The sequence below is a fragment of the Sarcophilus harrisii genome, chromosome 2 (genome assembly GCF_902635505.1).
Source record: "Sarcophilus harrisii chromosome 2, mSarHar1.11, whole genome shotgun sequence".
In the NCBI taxonomy this organism is placed as follows: Eukaryota; Metazoa; Chordata; class Mammalia; order Dasyuromorphia; family Dasyuridae; genus Sarcophilus; species Sarcophilus harrisii.
Window position 1 is genome coordinate 416,887,188 of NC_045427.1, and position 21,202 is coordinate 416,908,389.

A 21,202-nucleotide genomic window follows, 5' to 3' on the forward strand; every position below is an offset into this window, starting at 1 on the left:
GGGACTAAACAGTGATACCCAAGGTCTCATTAGAACTGGAGTGAAGCAAGGGGATGGGACAGGAAAAGACTTGCTGACCCCTCAGCATCCTGACCTCCTGCCCATGCAAAGACCTGAACAGCAGCTGCCTGGCCTTTGACCTGGGGTCAGAGTGCAAGAGAAAGGATCAAGAGACAGAGTGGAGTCGCAGGACAGCTGTCTTCAGCTGCAAAGCCTAAGCCATCTGCCCACTTTCCCTCCTCTAGGACAGAAATTATATTAGTTAACATTAATATAGCATTTTATGGCTTAAAAGCAAAGTGCCTTACAAATACTAGTTTATACTCACAACCCTGAGAGGTAGATGCTATTGTTATCCTCATTTTTACAGGTGAGGAAACTAAGACAGGCAGCAGTTAAGCCCAAGGTGGAGTCTAGGAGGTCAGACTCTTTGTTCTACTTTCAGATTAGTAGCTTCTACAAAAGAGCAGGTGAAAAAGAGAGAGGGAAGGCATGGAGAAATAAGTGGAGGAGTATGATGCAGTTGAAATAGCAATGATCTTGGAATCAGGAAAAACCTGATTTTAAACCTATAATAGCACTTCCTAGCTGTGTGACCACAGTAAGTCTCTTCCTTATTTCTCTACCTTTTGGCTTCTTCCAAGTTTCAGTTCCCACCTTCTATAGGAAGCCTTTCTGGATCTCCTTAATGCTAGCACTTCCCCCTTTTAATTTCCTCCAATTTGTTTAGTCCTTATCTTGTTTGTACATAATTGTGCAAAGTATGTATGAGGCAGTTAATTGGTCTAGTGGATAGAACTTCAGGTCTGGAGTCAATAAGACCTGAGTTCCAATGTGGCCTCAGATATTAGCTATGTGACCCTGAGTGAGTCACTTAACCCTGTCTGCCTCAGTTTCCTCATCTGTAAAATGAGCTGGAGAAGGAAAAGGCAAATCACTCCAATATCTTTGCCAAGAAAACCCCAAATGAGGTCACAAAAAGACACAACAACAAATATATACACAAGAGCTTCTTTAGACTATGAACACCTAGAGGGCAGGAACTGTCTTTTGCCTTTCTTTTGTATTTCCATTGTTTAGCACAATGTCTGGCATTTTAAAAGTGCAATAAATGCTTGGTGTAAACTTTAGTTGTACCTACTTCTCCAAGCCCATTTTCTTCTCTGTAATAATAACTATCTATCTCACAAATTTCTTTCAAGGAACAAGTGAGATAATGTATGTAAAGTATTTTGCAGAAGTAAAAGTGCTACTATTCTCCCCAAAGGATTATTATAATACAGAATACTCTCTCTCTCTGGGTAAACAGTGGAATTTCCCATCAATGTAGACAGTGATTCCCCCCAAAGCATAACCATTGACTAGTGGTTCTCAAAATGACTTAGGACCCTTTCAGAGTATCCACAAGGTTAAAAATATTTTCATAATAATACTAAAACGTATTAATTTCTAACATGGTAAATACTGATAAAGACAACCCACATAAACAAAAGCTCTTTGAAGGATCCTTAATAATTCTTAAGAGTGAAAAAGAATCCTGAGACCACAATGTTTGAGAACTTCAAGCACCAATCACTTGGGGGAGTTGGGTTGATTGGTTGGATTTCCCAGCATCTTTATACTTGCATAACTACTCATTTGCTTTAGTTGCATCAGTCCACCTCTTTGGGCATCAGATTTCTCATCTGTAAGGGCAAATGCTCTCAGAAACCTTCCATCTCTGACACTGTAGAATGCTGATTCCTGTATCTTCCATCCCTTCTCCCTCAAGCAACTTCCCACTTTTCACGGGACTGGAAGTTTGTCTTACCCTCTCCGTGTTCTTCTCAAGGTCCTACAATAAATGCTCTGGAAAGATTTGGTGATGGAGGCTGCAGTCTAACAACCTTATCTAAACCTATCTCCCTAAGCCTAACTCAGGCGATACAATGGGCGACTAATAAATGTTTGCTGAATTTTAAATTAGTGTACCAGCGATCTTATTAGAATGCAGGGGAGTGACATCAAATGGGAAGCTTTTACTTGGAGAAGGAAATAATGGAGTGACCTTGACTAAGGAGGATACTCCTATAAAAAAAGGGTTATCTTTGGAAGCTTAGGGCTAGCAGAGACCTATTAAAAGGGGAGGATTCCCCTCCCCCTCCCAGAATCCGACCTATGAGGCTTCACTACGTCCGGGCCGAGAACTCCGCTAGTTATCCTAACCCCAGAGGTCCACCTGCCGACCCCACCCTGCTTCATTAACTCTCTCACTCCTGCAACCCAGAGAGCCTAAATTCAAAACCCGTACCGCTCTAGAACTACCAAAAAAGTTTGCCCAACCAACCCCCCCTCAGAAAACTGAGACCCAACAGGGAGAAAAATGGCTTGCCCCAGGTGGCAGAGCTATTTAGTGTCAGTGCCAGCCCTGTCCAGAGGGGAAAGGCTTAGGGAAGCGTTGGGGATGAAATACGGAGAGAAGAGGTGGAAAGGAGCGGACGATGTAGGAATACAGAAGCGGGCAGGGCGGGGCGGGGCGGGGCTGGAAGGCGAGAGGAGGGGTCCACGCTGGGATTTTCCCCATCCCCCCCACCCCACCCCCGTCCTTAGTTGGGTTTCCCTACGGGCAGCTGTTGGCTCCACAGCTTGGGGGCGGACCGCAGCGGGCAGTGACCCAGTGACCCGGGCCAAGCGTCCGGAGCCTAAGCCGGAGGACCTGGAGGGTTGGGGCGGGGCGGGGCGATCCTGGCCCCCTGCACCGGCCGCCCCTGACTGCAGCTGAGCCGGAGCCGAAGGCTGAGTGTGGCGAGGAGCTTCCCCGTAGCTGATGGGAGTCACCGCCCCGGGGACCCTGCGGCGCGGCTCCGGGGAGGACTAGCCCATGGGCCGACAGCAGCGGAGAGCCACAAAGGTGAGGGGCCGACTAGGCTGGCCTGAGCAGCCTAGGACCGCTGGGGCAGGGAGCTGGAGTTTAGGTGACTCCGAGGACGAAGCCGGCGGGAACTAGGACAGAGGACAACTTCGGGATGTATGGAGACTCCAGCAGCGGAGACTTGGGAAGGAGGGCTGGAGTGCGGGGCGGGGAGCACCAGCATGTCCTATGGGATGAGTCCAGAAAGAGTGCGGTCGAAGGGCTCCTGAAGCGTGAGATAACGAGGGTGGCTAGAAGCGTGCAGTAGAGTCATGGAAATGGGGGCCACTCCTGTTCCAAGTTTATACGGGAGGAACAGGTGTGTGAATAATTCGGGGCCACTGGACAACAGGGATGGGGCCTGATTATTGTGCCGAGCCCTAGGTCAGGGCGCCCCTAGTGGACTGGGTTAGTGGCCTTGATGGTGATGGGATCGAGTGGGGGGAGGGTGGCAGTGAGAAGGGTAAATCAGTAACCAGAACTCAGAGCACACAAAGCCCTTTGTCACCCTGTCCAAAGAGCAAACTGGAGCTGATACTTATTGGCCATAGAGCCTCTTGTCTCTCTCTCTCTCTCTCTTCCCCCCCAAAGATTGGAGAATTGGGGGGGGGAGGAGAGTCCTGACTTCAGTGTTCCTAGCTCCTTTACCCTACCCCACTCCCACTGTCCTGCTTCGCTGAAGCCCCAGAAGACACCTTGGCTGAGTGGGAGGCAATGCTTCTTGTTCTTTCAGCATGAAGATGAGGGCAGTCATGATCCCCTCATGGGCCAGTTTCAAGGCCAGCCCAGATCTTGGGAGAGTTCCAGTCTCTCGTTTAGTCCCCGACACCAGAATGATCTATTCCTTGTTTCTTTCTGAAAATCTCCTGCCCCTGCAGTTACTGCTTCTGCCAGAAATGTCCTTAACATCTCCACTTGTGAAACTCTGATCTTTCAAAAAATAGTGCAAAGGCTCCAGGAAATCTTCCTAGATTCCCTTTCCCTTATCCCTCTTTCTCCCCCTTTTTGCCGGAGCTCAAAGTAAACTAACTCCGTTTTTTGGATTTTTATAACACTATGCATTTTGTCCCAGGAGCCTCTTGTACTAATTCCCTGGAGCTCTCCCATTGGATGCCTGAAATTATCTCGGTCATCCCTGCCTCCTAAGCTTCATTTCCTAAAAAATCCCCCTGGGTACAAGAATTCTTTTCCAATGAATTGCTGTTGTCTTTGTTGTTTATCTACAATTTATTATGTACGTAATATATCATGTTGTGTGTGTGTGTGTGTGTGTGTGTGTGTATATATATATATATATATATGTATATGTGTGTAGAAGTATCTTGCTTGTGTAGTTATTTGCATGGTTTCTTTTTCATTAGACAATTCCTGGAGAGCAGCTTTTCAGGGGCTGCCGCATAGTTAAGTGTTTATTAAGTGCTAGTTGATTCACCAAGGGGCTAGCTAACCTCCTTGCTAAGGCTCTCACTTTACCCTCACAACCTTCCCTCCCTCAGTCTTTGTATTGCTATGGCAACATAGCACGGTGGATAAAAAGGTATATGGGAGTTAGTCTGTGGGGGGGGGGGGGGGGGGGAGGGGTTCCCAGTGCCTGGCACATAGTGGGAACTTAAATGCTTGTTGATTCATTCAAATTTCTCTTTTGACACATTGTAGCTGGGCAAATCAATTTAACATTTCAGTACCTCAGACACTAAAATACTGATACTATAAATTGCCATTTACACCCGTGCAGAGAGTTTCCTCACCAAAAGTCTTTATACCAGTAGAAACATTTGAACCATACAGCTGGACCTATAATTTCACTGGATGAGAAACAGGGCAAATGGGCAGCTTAGAGTATCAGAGTTATCTGGGACAGGATAGGTTGTTATTTTTCCTGGATCACACATTTAAAAAACATTTATTAAGCACCTATCAGGTACATAGCCCTGTGCTGCCAGGAAAAATCATAGGTGATAAAAATTTTAAATCAGAAGGGATTTTATTTTTAATAGTTTTTTTTTATTTTTCAAAGATAGTTTTCAACATTCACTCTTGCAAAACCTTGTGTTCCATATTTTTCTCCCTCCCTCCCCACCTCCATCCTCTCCTAGACAGCAAGTAATCCAATATAGGTTAAACATGTGCAATTCTACAAGGGACTTTAGAAATAATCTAATAATAAAGATTTTTAAAAGTCACTTTTCTTGCCTTCAAGAAGCTTACAATCTAAAGGGTGGACAAAACAAACATAATAGTAATTTGTTTTTACAAAGCTTTGTATCTCTTGTTCCTAACAAGTCTATGTCACATATACATATATGTGCACATACATATACATGCCTACATCTGGGGCAGCTAAGTAACACAGTGGACAGAGTACTGAGCCTAGAGTCAGGAGGACCTGAGATCAAATTTGGCTTCAGACATTTAACTAGCTAACAGTATGATGCTGGGCAAGTCTGTTTGCCTCAGTTTCCTCATCTGTAAAATGAGCTGGAGAAGGAAATGGCAAAACTGTATCTTTGCCAAGAAAATCCTACATGAGGTCACAAAGAGTCTTACAAGTCTCAACAACAACATACATATATAAATATTTGAAATTTAGTACAGATCTGTGTGTAGCCTTCTGGGCAAGTTCCTTCCTTAAAAATGCTTATTGACTAACATTTTCCTGGAAAACAAAATGATCATCAGAGATGGTAAATCAAACCAGTCAACACTTTTTAAGTACTATGCTCCAAGCACTGTGACTTGAGTCAAGTCCAAGCAAAATAACTTGAGTAGGGTCACACAACTAGCAAGTGGAAAGAAGTAAAACTTGAACCCTTATCTTCTAACTTGTAAGTCCTAGACTTTTCCTACTGTATCACAATAATTAAGACTAGCGGGGAAGCAAAATGAGTAGCCACTGGTGATGAGACATTCAAGTACCAGCAAGAATCTTACTACAGTTGAACCTGAAAGCTAGAGCTTTTTTTTCCCCCTCTATTTAATGTGACTTCTTATAATGGGACATGCATTTTATGCCAGAAAGTACAGTTAGCTAGGACCTATAATGGCAGGTTTCATGATTAAATCAAGTCCTATTATGTGATAACTGGAAAGAATTCAGCTTTCAATCAGAAAGCCTGATTTTTAATCCATCTCCGATTCAGTTGGTGTGAATCTTAAACAAGTCAATTTCCTTCTCTGTGGGCCTCAGTTTCCTCATTGTTAAAATGAAGGAGCTGCCCCCATGCCTTTTCAAAGGTGGGAGAGGAGGACATTCACCAGTGGGGGAACATTATTACATAAATTGCCAGATTTTTTTTTGGATGTATTGATCAAGTTTGCTGGGTGTGTGTGTTGGGTGGAGTTCCCTTTTCCTTTTTTAAAAAATTCTTTGCTGTTTGATATAGCTTTCTGGGATGTGGAAGGATACAAGGGAAAACATAGGCAATATAAAAACAAAGTGTGAATAAAAATGTATTTTTTTTAATGCTGGAGTTGGACTAGATGGATTTTTAAGATCCTTTCCAGTTCTAAATCTTCTGAAACGTCTTTTCCACAAAAGCATCTCTGAATGCCTAGAGTCAGGAAGACCATAGTTCAAAATTGGCATCTCTGAAGCATCATCAGAGCATTGAAGTGACCCTGGCCCTCAAAAGCATAGTCTGCATTTGAGAGATGATCCTAGGATTCTTTTTTTTTTTAATAATATTAACTTTTTACTTTTCAAAATACATGTAAAGATAGTTTTCAACATTCACCCTTGCAAACCTAGTGTTCCAAATTTTCTCCTTCCCCTAGACAGCAAGTAATCCAATATACATTAAACATGCACAATTTTTCTAAACATATTTCCATATTTATCATGCTGCATAAGAAAAATCAGATCAAAATGGGGGGGGAAATGAAAAAGAAAAAAACAATCAAGCAAACAGCAAACACAAAAAGGTGAAAATACTATGTTGTGATCCATCTTCAGTATCCAAAGTCCTCTCTCTGTAATCTTAGGATTTTTACAGGAGGAACACAAAGCCACCTGCTAGACACCTTCTCTTCAATAAATGAGGAAACTAAGAGGAAGGAACTTGCCCAGGAAGACCACACAGCTAGTGTAAGTAGAAAAGAAGGGGCTTGAACCTGTCTTTTGGCTTTAAAATCCAAGTTTGAAACACTGGAAAAATCTGTATGTTGTCCCAGAATTAGACAGTTTATCCCCCTAGGGTAGCCACTAGAGGATGCATTTCTTTGACTTTTCAAGATCTTTGTTAGGGCCTCACCCATATTAATTTGTATGTATGCTTATTTACTCATCTATGTACCCCATTGTTTGTCCCTTGACCTATTTAAATGTAAGCTCCTCAGGGGCTGGGACTGTTCTGTTTTTTCTTTGTATCTGGAACTTTGCCTTGCTTGGTGCCTGGTACAAAAATGCTTAATAAAGGCCTGTTAGAATGAACAAATAAATGATTGGCCAGAGCAGTTCGTGTAACCTTCTCCTAAGGGAAGAGGCGTTTGTGATCTGTGAAGGTGGAGGTAGGACTCATACTGTGGTATTGAAGGGAGTATGTAAATTTGCATGCAAATTCTTCTGAAAGGGATTTTACTTCAGCAGCTCTCCAGGAGGAAGGATTGATGAGCCTTGACTTAGGGTCAGGTTATACTGGGGGCCCTGAAAAGGGTTCCAACCCCTATCTGCTCAGCAAGACGTGGATAGCTCTGCAGGAAGTCTTGGGGACAACAGAGGGAGCAAATATTCAATGTTCTCACTCTTTTTTAGCAGGGATGCCAGAGCCCAAGGGCGGGTTGGCAGGCTGGTGCATCCATCTCGGGAGCGTGCACAGCTGAGAGGGATAGGGAATCTGCGGGGAGGTTGGAAGAGTCTCTCAAGGAAGGTGAACAGGAACCAAAAAATGCTGTGTGTACCAGGCCCAGACCACAATTTCTGTTGTGAACTCTGTCTGACAGAGACCAAAGAAACTGATAAAGAGTTTCAGGCTGTGTTAATGGAGTCAGTTTATCTATCAGTAATGAGGCTGGTGATGATTCCCCTTGTATTCTGCCTTGAGCAAACCATCACTCAAGACCACTTCACGAGTATTAACAAACTAGAGGACTTGTTGACAGGGATGATGAAGGAACCAAAACTACCTCATAGGAGGATTCCATGAAGGAACCTAGAGATGCTTGGCTGAAAGAAAAATTAAACATGGTTGCCTTCCTGTAATTTGAAAGGGCCAGAGTCAGAAAGAATACATTTGTTCTGCCTGGTAGATCAGTGGACTTAATTAGTTAGCAATGGGCACAAATAGCAGGATTCCTTGAGGCAGATTTTAGTTCTATGGAAAGGACATTTAAACAATCAGAACTCCCTATGAGTGGGTCTGGCTGTCTCCCAGTGAGCTCTCTCCCTATCATTAGAAGTATGCATACCTAGGATGCTGGTGTGCTCTTTGGGCACTGTATAAGTGGTGGAACTTATTGACCTTCCAATTCACAGATTCTGTGGCTTTTAAGGGTTGTTCCAGCTTTTAGATTTCTTCTGTCATCTGTTGATTGAGTACCTATTGTGCACTAGGGAATATTTAAGAGAAATAGAAAACCTTGTCTCAGATCATCAGGATCATCAGCTCCCATCCATACATTTAGGGTTCCTTTTTGTTCCATGATTAGGTTCTCTCTGGTTTCCCCAGCCAAGTTCAACTCCCCTCCCACCCCCCAGGTTTCTCCAGGAAAGTGATTGCTCTGGCTAGAGGCCCTTATTCCACCTGGGAGGACTCAGGATTGGAAGATGCAGCTACTGCCGGCAGTGTTGCGAACTCTCGTGATGGCAACTGGATTTCTGGCTGTTCATGCTTTTACCTCTGAAGAAGTGGAACAGGGTAAGGCTTTTGGGGAGGGGAGAGAGTATAAATTGGGAGGAATTAAGTCAAAGTGAGGGTAGAACCAGGGGGATTTTCTTGGGGGTGGAGCCATAGACCTCACAGTTCAGAAGCAGGATGCAAGATTCACATTCTAACTGTTCCACTAATAAGCTTTACATTTTGTGTAAGTCACTTCCTTCTCTCTGATCCTTAATTTTTTTATGTCAAAGGAAGAGGTTGGTGGGTATTTTGTTTGAAAAATATTTCTTTCAGTTCTGTGTATTTTCATCTTTTGTGAATCAATGGAAACCGGAAAATTAACACTTAGAAAACTGGGTACTACTGTTACACATTATGTAATGAATCATTTGCCATGGCCTTATATGTTTCATCTATTTCATTTTTTGAAATATATGTGTTTTGTATGAAAATAATTCATACTTTCAAATAAAACTTATGCCTGTTTAAAAAAAAAAACAGAGAAGGTTAGACTAAATGACCTTTAAAGACCCTTATCTCTAATATTCTCTTTTAAAATATGCAGCTCTTAGATTTGGTATTCTAAGATATCTTTTGTCTGTGAAATTCTATGTTCTGGGAGCAACTAGATTGCACAATGGGTAGAGAACTAGCCCTGGAGCCAGGAGAGCCTGAGTTCAAATCCAGCCTCACATACTTACTAGCTATGACCCTGATTTCCTTTAAAAAAAAAAAAAAATACTATGTTCGAAAATTTTCTCCAACTCTAGCACCTTAAGTTCCAAGGAACTTCTCAGTTCCAACATTCTATGCTCTAAAAACTGTATTCTAAGATCCCTTTCAGTTCTGATACTTTCTGCATCCATAAGCTTCTAGGTAGCAAGGAGGGAAGTGGACCAAAAGCCCTTGTGACATATGATAGGTGCTGGCCCTTGGGGGAAGCCAGAGGTGGGTCTAGGCCACCAGCTCCCAGTGCTGCCTGGGAGGAGACCAGCTTTCCCCTGCCCTTTGTAAGTTTCCAGCTCTGTCTTGGTGGAGTGGCTGGGCCTTGCAAGGTGGTGGGGCCCCCAGACAGATATGCATGCTGGGGCTGGCATGAGACCCTGCATGACAAGCCTGGGACAGACCTTTGGCTTTAGGCATGAAAGAAGTGTGTGTTCCTACTTGGGGGAGGACACTGATGCAAGGTAGTCTGCATGGGTGAGTAGGGCTTTGGAGAGAGAGAAGTATAGAAGAGAGAAAATATTGCTGGCAAGAAGAATTTCATAAATTCATTCAGTGGAGTGTATAACTTTAATTCCCAGAAGTAAGGGGGCCCTGATATGGTGAATGAGTAAATGGATGAGAACTCCTCAGTCCTAAGAAGATCTTGAAGATTGAGTCCCAGGATAAGAGTACAGGAGAATGTCCTGGGAGATAGGCCTATTTGGGGAGAGCACAGATGGGAATCTGGGAATAAAGGTGCTTGGGTGTAGGGAAAAATAGGGTGGAGTGTGTTCTTCCAAGCAGTCTGAAGTAAAAAGAGGGAAGGAGGATATAAGGAAAGATGTAACTGCTCATTTTATTCTCTTAAGATAATAAATCTCCAAAGTTAGAGGCCCCAGGTCTCTGGGTTTTCCCACAATGTCCTGGGGGATGAGAAGCAAGATAGGGCTCAAATCCAGGCCCTGAACTCTCTTCCTTACCATTGTGGTTTTCCCACAGAGCCTTGCCAAGCCCCGGGCCCAGAAGAGCTAGAACAGCACCTGACCCTGGCCCTGGGCCAGGCACTACGACTCTGCTGTGGTCGGGCCAATCGGGGTGGCCACTGGTATAAAGAAGGTAGTCGCCTAGCGCCTTCAGGTCGTGTGCGAGCCTGGCGAGGCCGTCTGGAAATTGCCACTCTAGTACATGAGGATGCTGGCCTCTACCTGTGTCTGTCACGAGGATCTGGCCAAATTCTGTACAATCTTACCATCTCTGTCATAGGTAGGAGAGAAGGGAGGGCTGGAGTAGGGGCTGGAGATCAGGGCACCCTGGGTCTGGCCCCTCCATGGATTTTACCTTTAACCTGGACCTTTGGCCTCCATGCTCCAAGTTTACCGCGTCTCTTCGGCTAACAGATTCTCTGGCTTCAGGGGATGATGACGAAGACAGTGACGGCAGGGACCTTCCCAAGGGGCACATTTATCCACAGCAAGGTCAGTAACTGATTCCTCTACTTTCCTTAAACTTAGAAACAGACTCAGGAAAGGGATTCCTGAGGCTTCTAGATGGAGGCAAACAAAAGAAAATGGCATTCAGAAGGAGGGCTAACTTCACAAGAAGGGACTCAGTAATTGCCTTGGAAAACTCTCTTGGGGAAGAGATGGAGTAGAAACATTCTGTTTGGCTCCAAGGGGTAGAAAGAACCCTGTATGAGGAAGTTAGAGGGAAGCAGGTTTTCTCTCCATTTAGGGAAATATTTGTTAATAATAATATGAGCCCTCCAAAGATGGAACAAATGGTCCCTAGAGGAAGAACTCCCCATAACTGGATTTCTTCAAGAAAAGGTTGGATGAATATTTGTTGAGAATATTGTCCAGAGGATTCCTGCTTAGGAACAGATGAGATTAGATGAACTTTGAGGTTCCTTTCCAATTCAGAGATCTCCCATTTTAGGTATGTTAAGATAGAATGATTCCCCCCCCCCCCCCAATATTTGAAAGCTTGTCATGCTAAAAAACAGATTTACTCTCCTTAGTCTCAAAGGGAAGATCTAAAGCTATGGGATGAATATGCAGGAGGCAAGTTCTAAGACAGAACTCTCTTTACAATCAAAACTGCCCAAAGGAATGAGCTACTTCTAAGTAGGGAGTTCCCTGTCATTAAAAGTGATTATGCAAGGTCTTCAATACCACTACCTTCAAACATGAAGGGAATCCCTCTTCAGGTTTAAGTGAGATGAGCTATGAGCTTCAAGGCCCTTTTCCTACTCCAATATTCCTGGACCAGTGGAGATGGAAATATCCCTTTCCATTGCAATGGTCCTCCAGCCTTCCTGGGTTTTGTTCCCCTTAGGCCCCTACTGGACACATCCCCATCGCATGGAGAAGAAACTTCATGCAGTACCAGCTGGCAACACAGTCAAGTTCCGGTGCCCAGCCGCGGGCAACCCCATGCCCACCATTCGCTGGCTGAAAAATGGAGAAGACTTCCATGGGGAACACCGAATTGGGGGTATCCGGGTGAGAACCTGGGAGACAGAGTAGGAAATCTTGGCTTGGACCTCACCCCCCCCCCCACCCAAATTTACTTCTAGCTGCTCCTTATGGGCAGGCTATTGGGGACCTTGTCACCTGGGATGCAAACTAAATCAAATCTCTTGAAAGTCTCATAATAATAATGCTTCCTCCTAATCACCCTGTGGGTTATGTTACACCCCCTTTTACAGGTGAAGCCCAGAGACATTAAGCTATTTATCCAAGATTACCCAAACTCAGGTCCCAACCCTAGCTGCTATATTCTGTTTCTGGCAGCCCCCAGCTGGTAAATTGTGAGCAAGGCAAAATTCACCCCCGCTTCCCTTTGGGAGTTATTCATATCTTATAGAGCTCTAGTAGTAGCCTTCCTAAGCAGATCACCGAGCCCAGCCCTGTGTCCCTGAGAACAGAGTGTGTGTGTCTCAGCCTAGAAACTGTGTGTGCTGCTCTCTTTGCTCTCCTATGTGTGATACCGGGATTACCTGCATGAGGCAAGGGGTGGGGCCACTAAGTGTCTACCTTTGTAAGGACTGTGGAAAACATTACTGAGTCCTCCATCTTCCCCTTGATATGGTCAAAATGTGTGCCCAGGTAGCCAACAGCTCGAGACCTACATCTGAGCACATAGCTCTGTAAAAACTAAATGTCTGTGTGTCCACAGGTGTGCAGGCTGCAGGTATGGAGGGCCCAGAGTTTATAACTTTTGCCCTCCTGCCAGCAAAGCCTCGCGATGTGTGTCTGCATGTTGCTGTTTAGATGAAGCCGTGTGTGTGCGTGTGTGAATGGGACTAACAGCCAGTTCCTGCTCTTCCATCCAAAGGAGCGTGGGAGGGGGAGATGTCTGCAGCCATGGCTGTTTGCAAGGACGTGCACGTGCACTTGCAAATATAAGGCTTGCAAAACTGTGAATAAGTCTGCCTGTCTGCTGCCTTCTCACTGATGGGGTGTCTGGGCTATTCATTCTCCCCCCAGCTCAGACATCAGCATTGGAGTCTCGTTATGGAAAGTGTGGTGCCCTCCGACCGCGGAACCTACACCTGTGTGGTAGAGAATGCCTTGGGGAGTCTCCGGTACAACTACCTCCTAGATGTGCTGGGTGAGCCATGACCTGAGGTCCCAGGGAAGGGGTAAGATGGGTTGCAGATGCCGCAGGCTGGCCCCTTTGTGGTAGGGAAGAGGGAAGGGGGACCATAAGCAGAAGGAACATTGGGTATAGATATGTGTGCGTGTTGCTGTGTGGATGTGCGTAAATGGATATATTCTGTGTGTACGGGCTTGTGGATGCACATGAATGTGTATATTATATATGTGTATGTGCATGTCTGGAGGGTGTGTATATGTATGTATATGTGTCTCTATTAAATATAGCCTTGCTTGACTGTAGCCTGCTTGGCAGGTGGGGCGGGGGGGCGGATGGAAAGGGGAAAGAACAAATTTTAAAAAGTGCACAGCAGAAAACAACCTACAGGTAGTAAAGAAAAGATGGACTCTCGTGAATATAATTTCTTTTATTATTATATATCTTTTCTTGAACTGAAAATTCATTGTCATATGTTGCATTATTCCTGACATTGTGCTGGGCACGTGACAGTGTTCTGCTTTGTTTTCTTGTATTTTTCTTTTCTGGCTTTCTATTTTCTATTAAATTAAAAAATAATTTTTTAAGAATCCATTGAACAGGGACAAAAAAAATAAGAAAAAAAATTTTTTTAAGAAAAAGATCCTACCTAGTTCAACCCCTCTCTCTACTGTTCCATAGCTGTATAATCTTGTGTAAGTCACTTCCTTTCCCTAGGTCTCAGAATCTTCTGTAAAATGATGGGGTAAGGGATGCTGACCTTCAAGGCTCTTCCCACCTCTAAACAGTGTTCTTTGGAGCCTTCACTGGCCTGGGGATGGGGTCCGGGGGCCGTCTTTGACACTGCTGCCTACCTTGCAGAGCGCTCCCCACACCGGCCCATCCTGCAGGCTGGCCTTCCTGCCAACACCACAGCTGTGGTTGGCAGCGACGTCGAGCTTCTGTGCAAAGTCTACAGCGATGCCCAGCCCCACATCCAGTGGCTGAAACACATCGAGGTCAACGGGAGCAGCTTTGGGGCTGATGGCTTCCCCTTCGTCCAGGTGCTCAAGGTAGGCACCGCTTCGCTTCCGGTCTCCTGGAAGAGTCAGCTCCAAGGCACCTTCTGGAGTGGCTTCTCTCAGAGACTCCCTGACACTGCCCCCCCCCCCACAAAGCTGCCTCGCATTGCATTGCAGGGGTCTCCTAGGTGTGCACAGGGTCTCTCACTTTGGAGTGTGACCTCCTTTCTTCGAGCCCCAGTGCTTGGTGTGGGACCGGCACTCTTGGAGCACTTAAAGATGCTTGTCGCCTGCCTGGGAGGGAGAAGGGGGGCCTAGCCAGTCTGGGGTGGTGGCTCTGGCTCGGGACACCGTCGGTGTTCTGGTCTGGTCCTGCGCCATTCGACACCTTGCCCTTTCCCTCAGACCGCTGATATCAACAGCTCAGAGGTAGAAGTCCTGTACTTGCGTAACGTGTCAGCGGAGGACGCAGGAGAATACACCTGCCTCGCTGGCAACTCCATTGGCCTGTCCTACCAGTCTGCCTGGCTCACTGTGCTGCCCGGTAAGGCTTGGCAGTGGGGGTGCGGCACAGGGTTCCGGGCCCAAGAGATCCCAGCTTCCGATCCATCTCCCGGGATGGCAGGAGTTGGGGAGGATGGTGGGAGGAAGCTGATGTATGCCCTGGGGGAGAATGCATATCTTTTCTTGAACTGGAGATCCCTGTCGGATCATCCTTGATAGTCCTGGGCATGTGACAATGTTCTGCTTTGTTTTGTTTTATTTTTCTTTTCTATTAAATTAAAATATAATTTTAAAAAATCCATTGAACAGGAATAAAAATTCAGTTTGTAAGTTTCCTGGGGGTGCATGTTTTAGGTTAGGAGGGGGGAGCGTATGTCGGTGACAAAGGTACACTCCCCAAAACACTAATGTGCCGTATACGTCTGTGTGCCAACCCGTGTGGGATAGAGGAGGGACTGGCCTGGGAAGCTGCCGCCTCGGAAGTTAAGGCCACGGACATCATCATGTACACGTTGGGCTCGTTGGCTGTGATTGTGATCCTGCTCATTGCCGGGCTGTGCTGGGGGCAGACGCTGTCTAGCCGGACGGCCCGCCAGCCCCTCGCCGTGCAGAAACTCTCTCGCTTCCCCCTCATCAGACAGGTAGGTGGCTGGCCCCGCCCAGCCCCTCCCTGGGAGGCTGCACCCGGAGATGCAGGACCCAGAGCCCTCCCAGCTGCTCTCAGCCCTGTGTGCCACTTAGTCTCCCCCAAAGCTAGCATCACACCTCCACCCCATGTGCTCCCTGCTCCAGGTCTCCTTCCCTGCTCTTGCACTTTACTGACCTGGCCCCCCCCATGCCCTCCTGGCCCCCCAGCCTTGGGTTCTCATCGGCCTGTCTTCTTTCTGTCCATTCCCCCCTCATTGATCCGGTCTCTGCTTTGACAGTTCTCCCTGGAGTCAGGCTCCTCAGGGAAGCTGAGTTCCTCCCTCGTTCGGGGCGGACGCCTGTCCTCCAGCTGTACCCCTATGCTTCCTGGCCTTGTGGAGCTGGATCTGCCACTTGATGTCAAGTGGGAGTTTCCCCGGGACAGGTGGGTTCCATCTCTCTGTAGCCCTGGAAGGCCCCCAGCCAGGCCCAGGCCAGATGCAGGTCATTGTCTCCCACCCTGCTCCTGGGTCTGACACACAGGCTTCCTTTTCCCCCTACATTCCTGGGGAATGGAAAGCAGGAAGAAAATGAAAAGGGTTAGAGGCTGATGGTAGATCTGGGCAGACTTGAATCGGAAGGGGAATAGCCCGGAGCAGGGAAGCAGGCAAGGGGGCAAAGCCAGCTTTGTCTCCAGGCAGAGGTGCCAGCTGAGTCCTTTGGTCTCTCTGTCTTTCTAGGCTGGTGCTAGGGAAGCCCCTTGGTGAGGGTTGTTTTGGGCAGGTGGTGCGGGCAGAGGCCTATAGCATGGACCCTCAGCAACCAGATGGGGCCACCACGGTGGCCATCAAAATGCTGAAAGGTGAGTGAGGAGCACGGCCGCAGGCCCTGCTCTGTGACCTCCACAACTGCCCCCAGCCCTGGGCTCCTCACCAAACAATGTCACACGTGCCTCCTGGATGCATCAGAGGATTCCAACCGTGCACAGCTAGCTGTGGCTCGGACCTGCCCTTGAAGCTCACATTCTGGCGGGAGGCGGGAGGAGAGGAGGTAGATTCTGAGTTCAGAGCACAGAAGGGGAAGTAGAGTGAGACATACAAGTGGGGAAGGCAGCTGTGGGAAAGCAGGAGGAGTCTGGGATTGGTGTTGGATGTGGATTCGAATCCCAGCTCCGCCACTTAATATCTGTATAAAATTCAGCAAGTCCCTTCCTCTCATTCTCTTCATCTATAGAATGATCAGGTTGGTCTTTGGGACCTGAAGATCCCCATGTTTTATGTTATGAGAAAGGTCCTATCCAGCCTCACATCCTGTGAGTCAAGGAAAAGAGCTCACTTCTTCTGGCAAGGAAAATGGGAAGGGGAATCAGGGAAGGCTTCCTGGAGGAGATGGCTCAGAGCTGGGCCCTGGAGGAGAGGCACTCACCCTTTCTGCTTGTGTGGTGCTCGCCCTTCATGCCCTGACCCCCACCCTCCCTCCCTGCATGCCCTCTGCTACAGATAATGCCTCCGACAAGGACCTGGCAGACCTGATCTCGGAGATGGAAATGATGAAGCTCATTGGCCGGCACAAGAATATCATCAATCTGCTGGGTGTCTGCACCCAGGAAGGTGGGACCGGGGGTCAGGCACAGGGAGAAGAGACAGAACCAGGGGCCATGAGAAGGGGGTACAGAGTATGCAATCAGAGGTCCTGGGCAAGCTCTGCTCTAGCCACTCGCTAGCTGCGTGACCCAAGCCAGATCATCCTCCCTCCCGGCGCTTCAGTTTTCTCATCTATCAAACTAAAAGGTTGGATTAGATGCCTTCAAAGGAACCCAACTCAATCTGTGATCCCTCCGCTCCTCCCACAGGGCCCTTGTACGTGATTGTAGAATTTGCCGCTAAAGGCAACCTCCGGGAGTATCTTCGGGCAAGAAGACCACCTGGTCCTGACTACACCTTGGATGCACTCAGGACCCCCGAGGAACAGCTGTCTTTCCAGGACCTGGTCTCCTGTGCCTACCAAGTGGCTCGGGGCATGGAGTACCTGGAGTCGCGAAAGGTGAGGGCAGGGGGGAGGCAGCCTCCAGGCCGATGTCTCAGCACAGGAGGGGCTGGCTGTGACGACGGGGATCGTCATCCTCATTCACTAACTCCCTGATCCCAGTGTGGGGGAAGCTGGAGCTTCCCAAGCCAGAAGGGACAACAGCTTCCATTTCTATAGCACAGGGAGGCTCAGAAATCACTTCCCTCCCAAAGCCCTGGGAGACCCGATGTTCCCGTTACAGATGGAAAAACCCCTGGGTATGGCAAGGTAGCAACATAAGGCTGGCGAGAATCGGGGCAGGACCCGACCAGTCCAGGAGACAATGTGGTGCAGCAGAAAGAGCACTGGGTTTGGAGCTGAAAGCTGTGGATTCAGACCCAGGCTCCCTGATCTCTTCAGATTCTAAAAGCTTATCGCTATTAGTCCAGAGCTCTTTCTACTGCTCCATCCATGGCTGTCTCTGGGATTCCCCCAAACCACTTCTAAAGGACCTCTGTCCTCGACCTTCGGAGAAAGCCAGGGTGGCACCATGCCGCCCTTGGAGCAACTAGAAAAGAGAGTCGTGGGGAGGGAGGGGGGGCCCTTCGGATTAAGAAAGCTGCCCCTTCCCCTCCGGGGAGAGCCCAGGACCGAGGAGCAGCAACTGCCTGCCTGAGACGTGTCTCTTGGTGCCCCCAACAGTGCATACACAGGGACCTGGCTGCCCGAAACGTGCTGGTCACTGAGGACAATGTGATGAAGATTGCAGACTTTGGCCTGGCCCGGGGGGTTCATGATATTGACTACTACAAGAAGACCAGCAACGTGAGTAAGCCACGGACCCTCCCAGAGGAAATGCAGGGCAGGGAGCCGGCATGAGGATAAGTGGGCAAAGGGTAAAAATGGGGGGGAACAAGAAATCAGGGCACCCACGTGTGTAGGGGCCCACGAACACCGGAGGCAGGGGTCTCCCGACTCTGATCCGGACCTGGTGGAGGAAATGGGGAAAGGATTTGGAAGTCACTTATCTTGGGACTGAACTGCCAGTGCCCATCCTTTTGGTATAATCTGTGTCTGAGACCATAGGCGGTTTATAAGAGTGCAGTGAAGGAGACTTTCCCTGGGACACAGACAGAAGAATACAGGGACACAGAACAAAGTCCTGTTTGTCTCTGCTCACCTTTCTTCTAGTTACATTGTGGGTTTTTTTTTTCTGGTTACATTGTAAGGGTCAGCTTAGGGTCCCTAGTGTTCTAAGAGAAGTGTGATCTGCCCCCCCAACTCCCCTCTTCTCTTTCTCCAGCCTCCTCTTCTATCCCTCTTCCTTTTCTTTCTCCACCCCACCTCTCTCTGCTTCTCTCCCTCTATTTCTCTTCTTTATCTATAATTTTCTATTTCCTTCCCTCTTTCCTCTCTCTCTTTTCTTCCTTTCTCCTCTCTCTTTCTCTCTCTCTCTCTCTCTCTCTCTCTCTCTCTCTCTCTCTCTCTCTCTCTCCCTCCCTCCCTCCCTCCCTCCCTCCCTCCTCTTCATCTCCCAATTGCATACATGCATGCACAAAAAGCTGCCTTTCTCCCATCTGGTCCTGAGAACTGTAATGCTCCTTAAAGCATTGCAGGCAGGAGTGGAGGTCCCCACACAGGGCTCCTACACCTTACCCGAGCCCCATGAGTAGCCTTGTCCTGTTCCCCACTGTAGGGCCGCCTGCCTGTCAAGTGGATGGCACCTGAGGCCCTGTTTGACCGAGTCTACACTCATCAGAGTGATGTGTAAGTTCTGAAAGCTCTGGAACCTGAAGGAGCATGTTTTCTTCCCTGCTCTCAAGTGGGAAGGTGGGAGTGCTGAGTTCTAATTCTACTATGCCATTAACTTAATGTTTGACTCTGGGCATGTCACTTCCCTCCACTCCTGAGTGCCTTCACTGTGCCTCAGTTTCCTCCTCCATAAAATTAAAGGTCCCTTCCAGCTTTGATATTCTGTCATTCTGAGCATGTTTCAATGTTCCCCTATAAGCTAAGATCTTTAGGCCTGGGGTTTCAAGTTTTAGATCTAAGATTCCCAATTTCCAGTCCCATATTCCTTTCCTCCCCTGATCTCAGTCTCTACCTGGGTCCTCTTAACTTGAAGTCAGCCACAGTTTCCCTAGGTCTTGGGTAGAGCTGGAGGAGGGTAGAATCCATCATGTCCTGGCTAACTCCAAATTCTGCTCTCCGTCCCTCCTTCTAGTTGGTCCTTCGGAATCCTGCTGTGGGAGATTTTTACCCTGGGTGGCTCCCCATACCCTGGCATCCCAGTAGAAGAGCTCTTCTCACTGCTGAGAGAAGGACATCGTATGGACCGGCCTTCCCACTGCCCCCCAGAGCTGTGAGCCACCCTCCTTGTCCTCTGATCACTCATTTCCTTCCCCCATGAACCCTTTACTTATCTCCCCTCTTCCTCCCCTGTGCAGCTATATATATTCTCCCCGGATGCCAGCCCTCCTTAGTCCTCTTTCCTCTTCACTCACAGTTTCTTCCTCCCCTCCAGCTCCTTGACCCCTTCCCTTCCCTCTGTCTGTCCCAGGTACATGCTGATGCGTGAGTGCTGGCATGCAATACCCTCCCAGAGACCTACCTTCAAGCAACTGGTTGAGGCCCTGAACAAGATCTTGACAGCCATCTCTGAGGAGGTATGTTCCTGGTGGGCTCTCCTCCCCATGCCTGACTTCCTCCCAGTCCTCCCCTCCCCCAGACCCCTGATCACTGTTTTCCCAGAGATGATGTGATATAGTTAGACTATGGGATCCAACCTCTTAGGGCTCAGCCCTTAACCTCTCTGAACCCCAGTTTCTTGAGAAAGTTATAATGGAGAAAGTGGAAGTTATTGTTTGTATTTACTATTTAATTTCTCCCTCTTCTATCTGGACTCCCAACCCAAACCAGATGGATAACCTGGGCACAGTGAGGCAGGAACCCAGCTTCTCTTTCTGGGATTCATCAGGAGGCTAAGGTTGAAGGGAGGTGGATGGAGAGGGAAGAGAAATAGGCCTAGAGTTGTGTCTCCCAGTCAGAGATGGCAGGGCTGGGGTGGAGCCTCCAGGACCACCTAGAACTGACCTCCTAAGACCACCTCTCCTTTCTCCTCCATTGTTGATCCCTCCCTGCCACAGTACTTGGACCTCTCGATGCCCTTTGAACAATACTCCCCAGCCGGCGAGGATACCAGCAGCACCTGTTCTTCTAATGATTCTGTTTTCACCCATGAACCCCTGGCCCCTGGGAGTCTGGGCCCAAGCCCCTTCACCTACCACATTGTGAGGACATGAACTGAACCAAACTAGTTGTGAACTGAGACAGCAGTGATAGGAATACCCTGGTCTTGGGCTGTTTCTGATCTCAAGAACTTGACTCGGTCCTGGAACTTTTTCTCTGGTCCCTGGTCTTCCCCTAAGAAGGGTAAGAACAGGTCAGACCTTGAATAGTTGTCTATTCAATACAATCGTGCCTTGACTTTTTTTTAAACCAGAGCCCAGTAACACTGAGGGACAGACAGGTCTCTTTCACCTGAAGTTGACTGTGGAAAGACCCAACCCTACCTAAAGCCTTGCCTCCCCTCCACTCCCTCCCCTCTCCTTTCCCTTCCTTTCCATTCCCTTCATCCCAGGAAATGTTGGTGTACATAATGTCTATGCATATATATATGACTTTTGATAAATTATTTTTTGGAATAGACCTTTGCATGTCTGGCTTTTGATGTAGGGCAGGATTAGGTTTGGGGGAAGGGAGTATAACCTGAGAAATGGAATTGGGAGCATTGGTGGAGTGAGCTGGGAGGGAGATCTGCTTTAGGACAGGCCCAGGGGGAGCAAGTCTGGCAGCCACAGGTGGCTTTTAAGACACAATGAAAAAAAGGACTGGGCAAGAATCCTGCTCTGGTTCCTTCAGCCTCTGCACTTCCCCAGGCATGGGGCAGGCGGGATGTGCCCGTGGTCTCATAAGGTCAGCGAGTCATTGGCAGAGCTGGGACTGGAAGACTCCTGACTGCCCAGCAGCCTTTCTGCTCCTCAGAGGAAGGCAGAGCCAGC

At 47.8% G+C, this 21,202-nt stretch overlaps 1 protein-coding gene across 2 annotated transcripts; it reads left to right on the forward strand.

The window, feature by feature from the left end:
• Positions 1–2,566: 2,566 nt before the first annotated feature.
• Positions 2,567–20,849, forward strand: FGFR4 (fibroblast growth factor receptor 4). 2 transcript variants are annotated; one of them, XM_031953738.1, is made up of 19 exons: positions 2,567–2,890; positions 6,872–6,974; positions 8,583–8,742; positions 10,408–10,671; positions 10,806–10,883; positions 11,743–11,909; positions 12,897–13,020; positions 13,864–14,054; positions 14,409–14,547; positions 14,955–15,148; positions 15,434–15,579; positions 15,875–15,996; positions 16,634–16,744; positions 16,987–17,177; positions 17,844–17,966; positions 18,838–18,908; positions 19,366–19,503; positions 19,702–19,807; positions 20,288–20,849. In XM_031953738.1, exons 3-19 carry the CDS (start codon positions 8,652–8,654, stop codon positions 20,441–20,443), a joined length of 2,412 nt encoding a protein of 803 aa, XP_031809598.1. In that variant the 5' UTR covers positions 2,567–2,890; positions 6,872–6,974; positions 8,583–8,651; the 3' UTR covers positions 20,444–20,849. The 2 variants fall into 2 exon arrangements, with proteins under 2 accessions (XP_031809598.1, XP_031809599.1); XM_031953739.1 differs by lacking the exons at positions 2,567–2,890; positions 6,872–6,974 and adding an exon at positions 7,217–7,396.
• The last annotated feature ends 353 nt before the right edge of the window (positions 20,850–21,202 follow it).

What these genes read in the sequence shown, in the direction of transcription:
- FGFR4 (XM_031953738.1), top strand. Translation starts at nt 8,652, where the DNA reads ATGCAGCTACTGCCGGCAGTGTTGCGAACTCTCGTGATGGCAACTGGA. An exon ending in AGTACCTGGAGTCGCGAAAG is followed by an intron (nt 17,178 to 17,843) that starts GTGAGGGCAGGG and finishes TGCCCCCAACAG; the next exon opens with TGCATACACAGGGACCTGGC. An exon ending in TCCCACTGCCCCCCAGAGCT is followed by an intron (nt 19,504 to 19,701) that starts GTGAGCCACCCT and finishes TGTCTGTCCCAG; the next exon opens with GTACATGCTGATGCGTGAGT.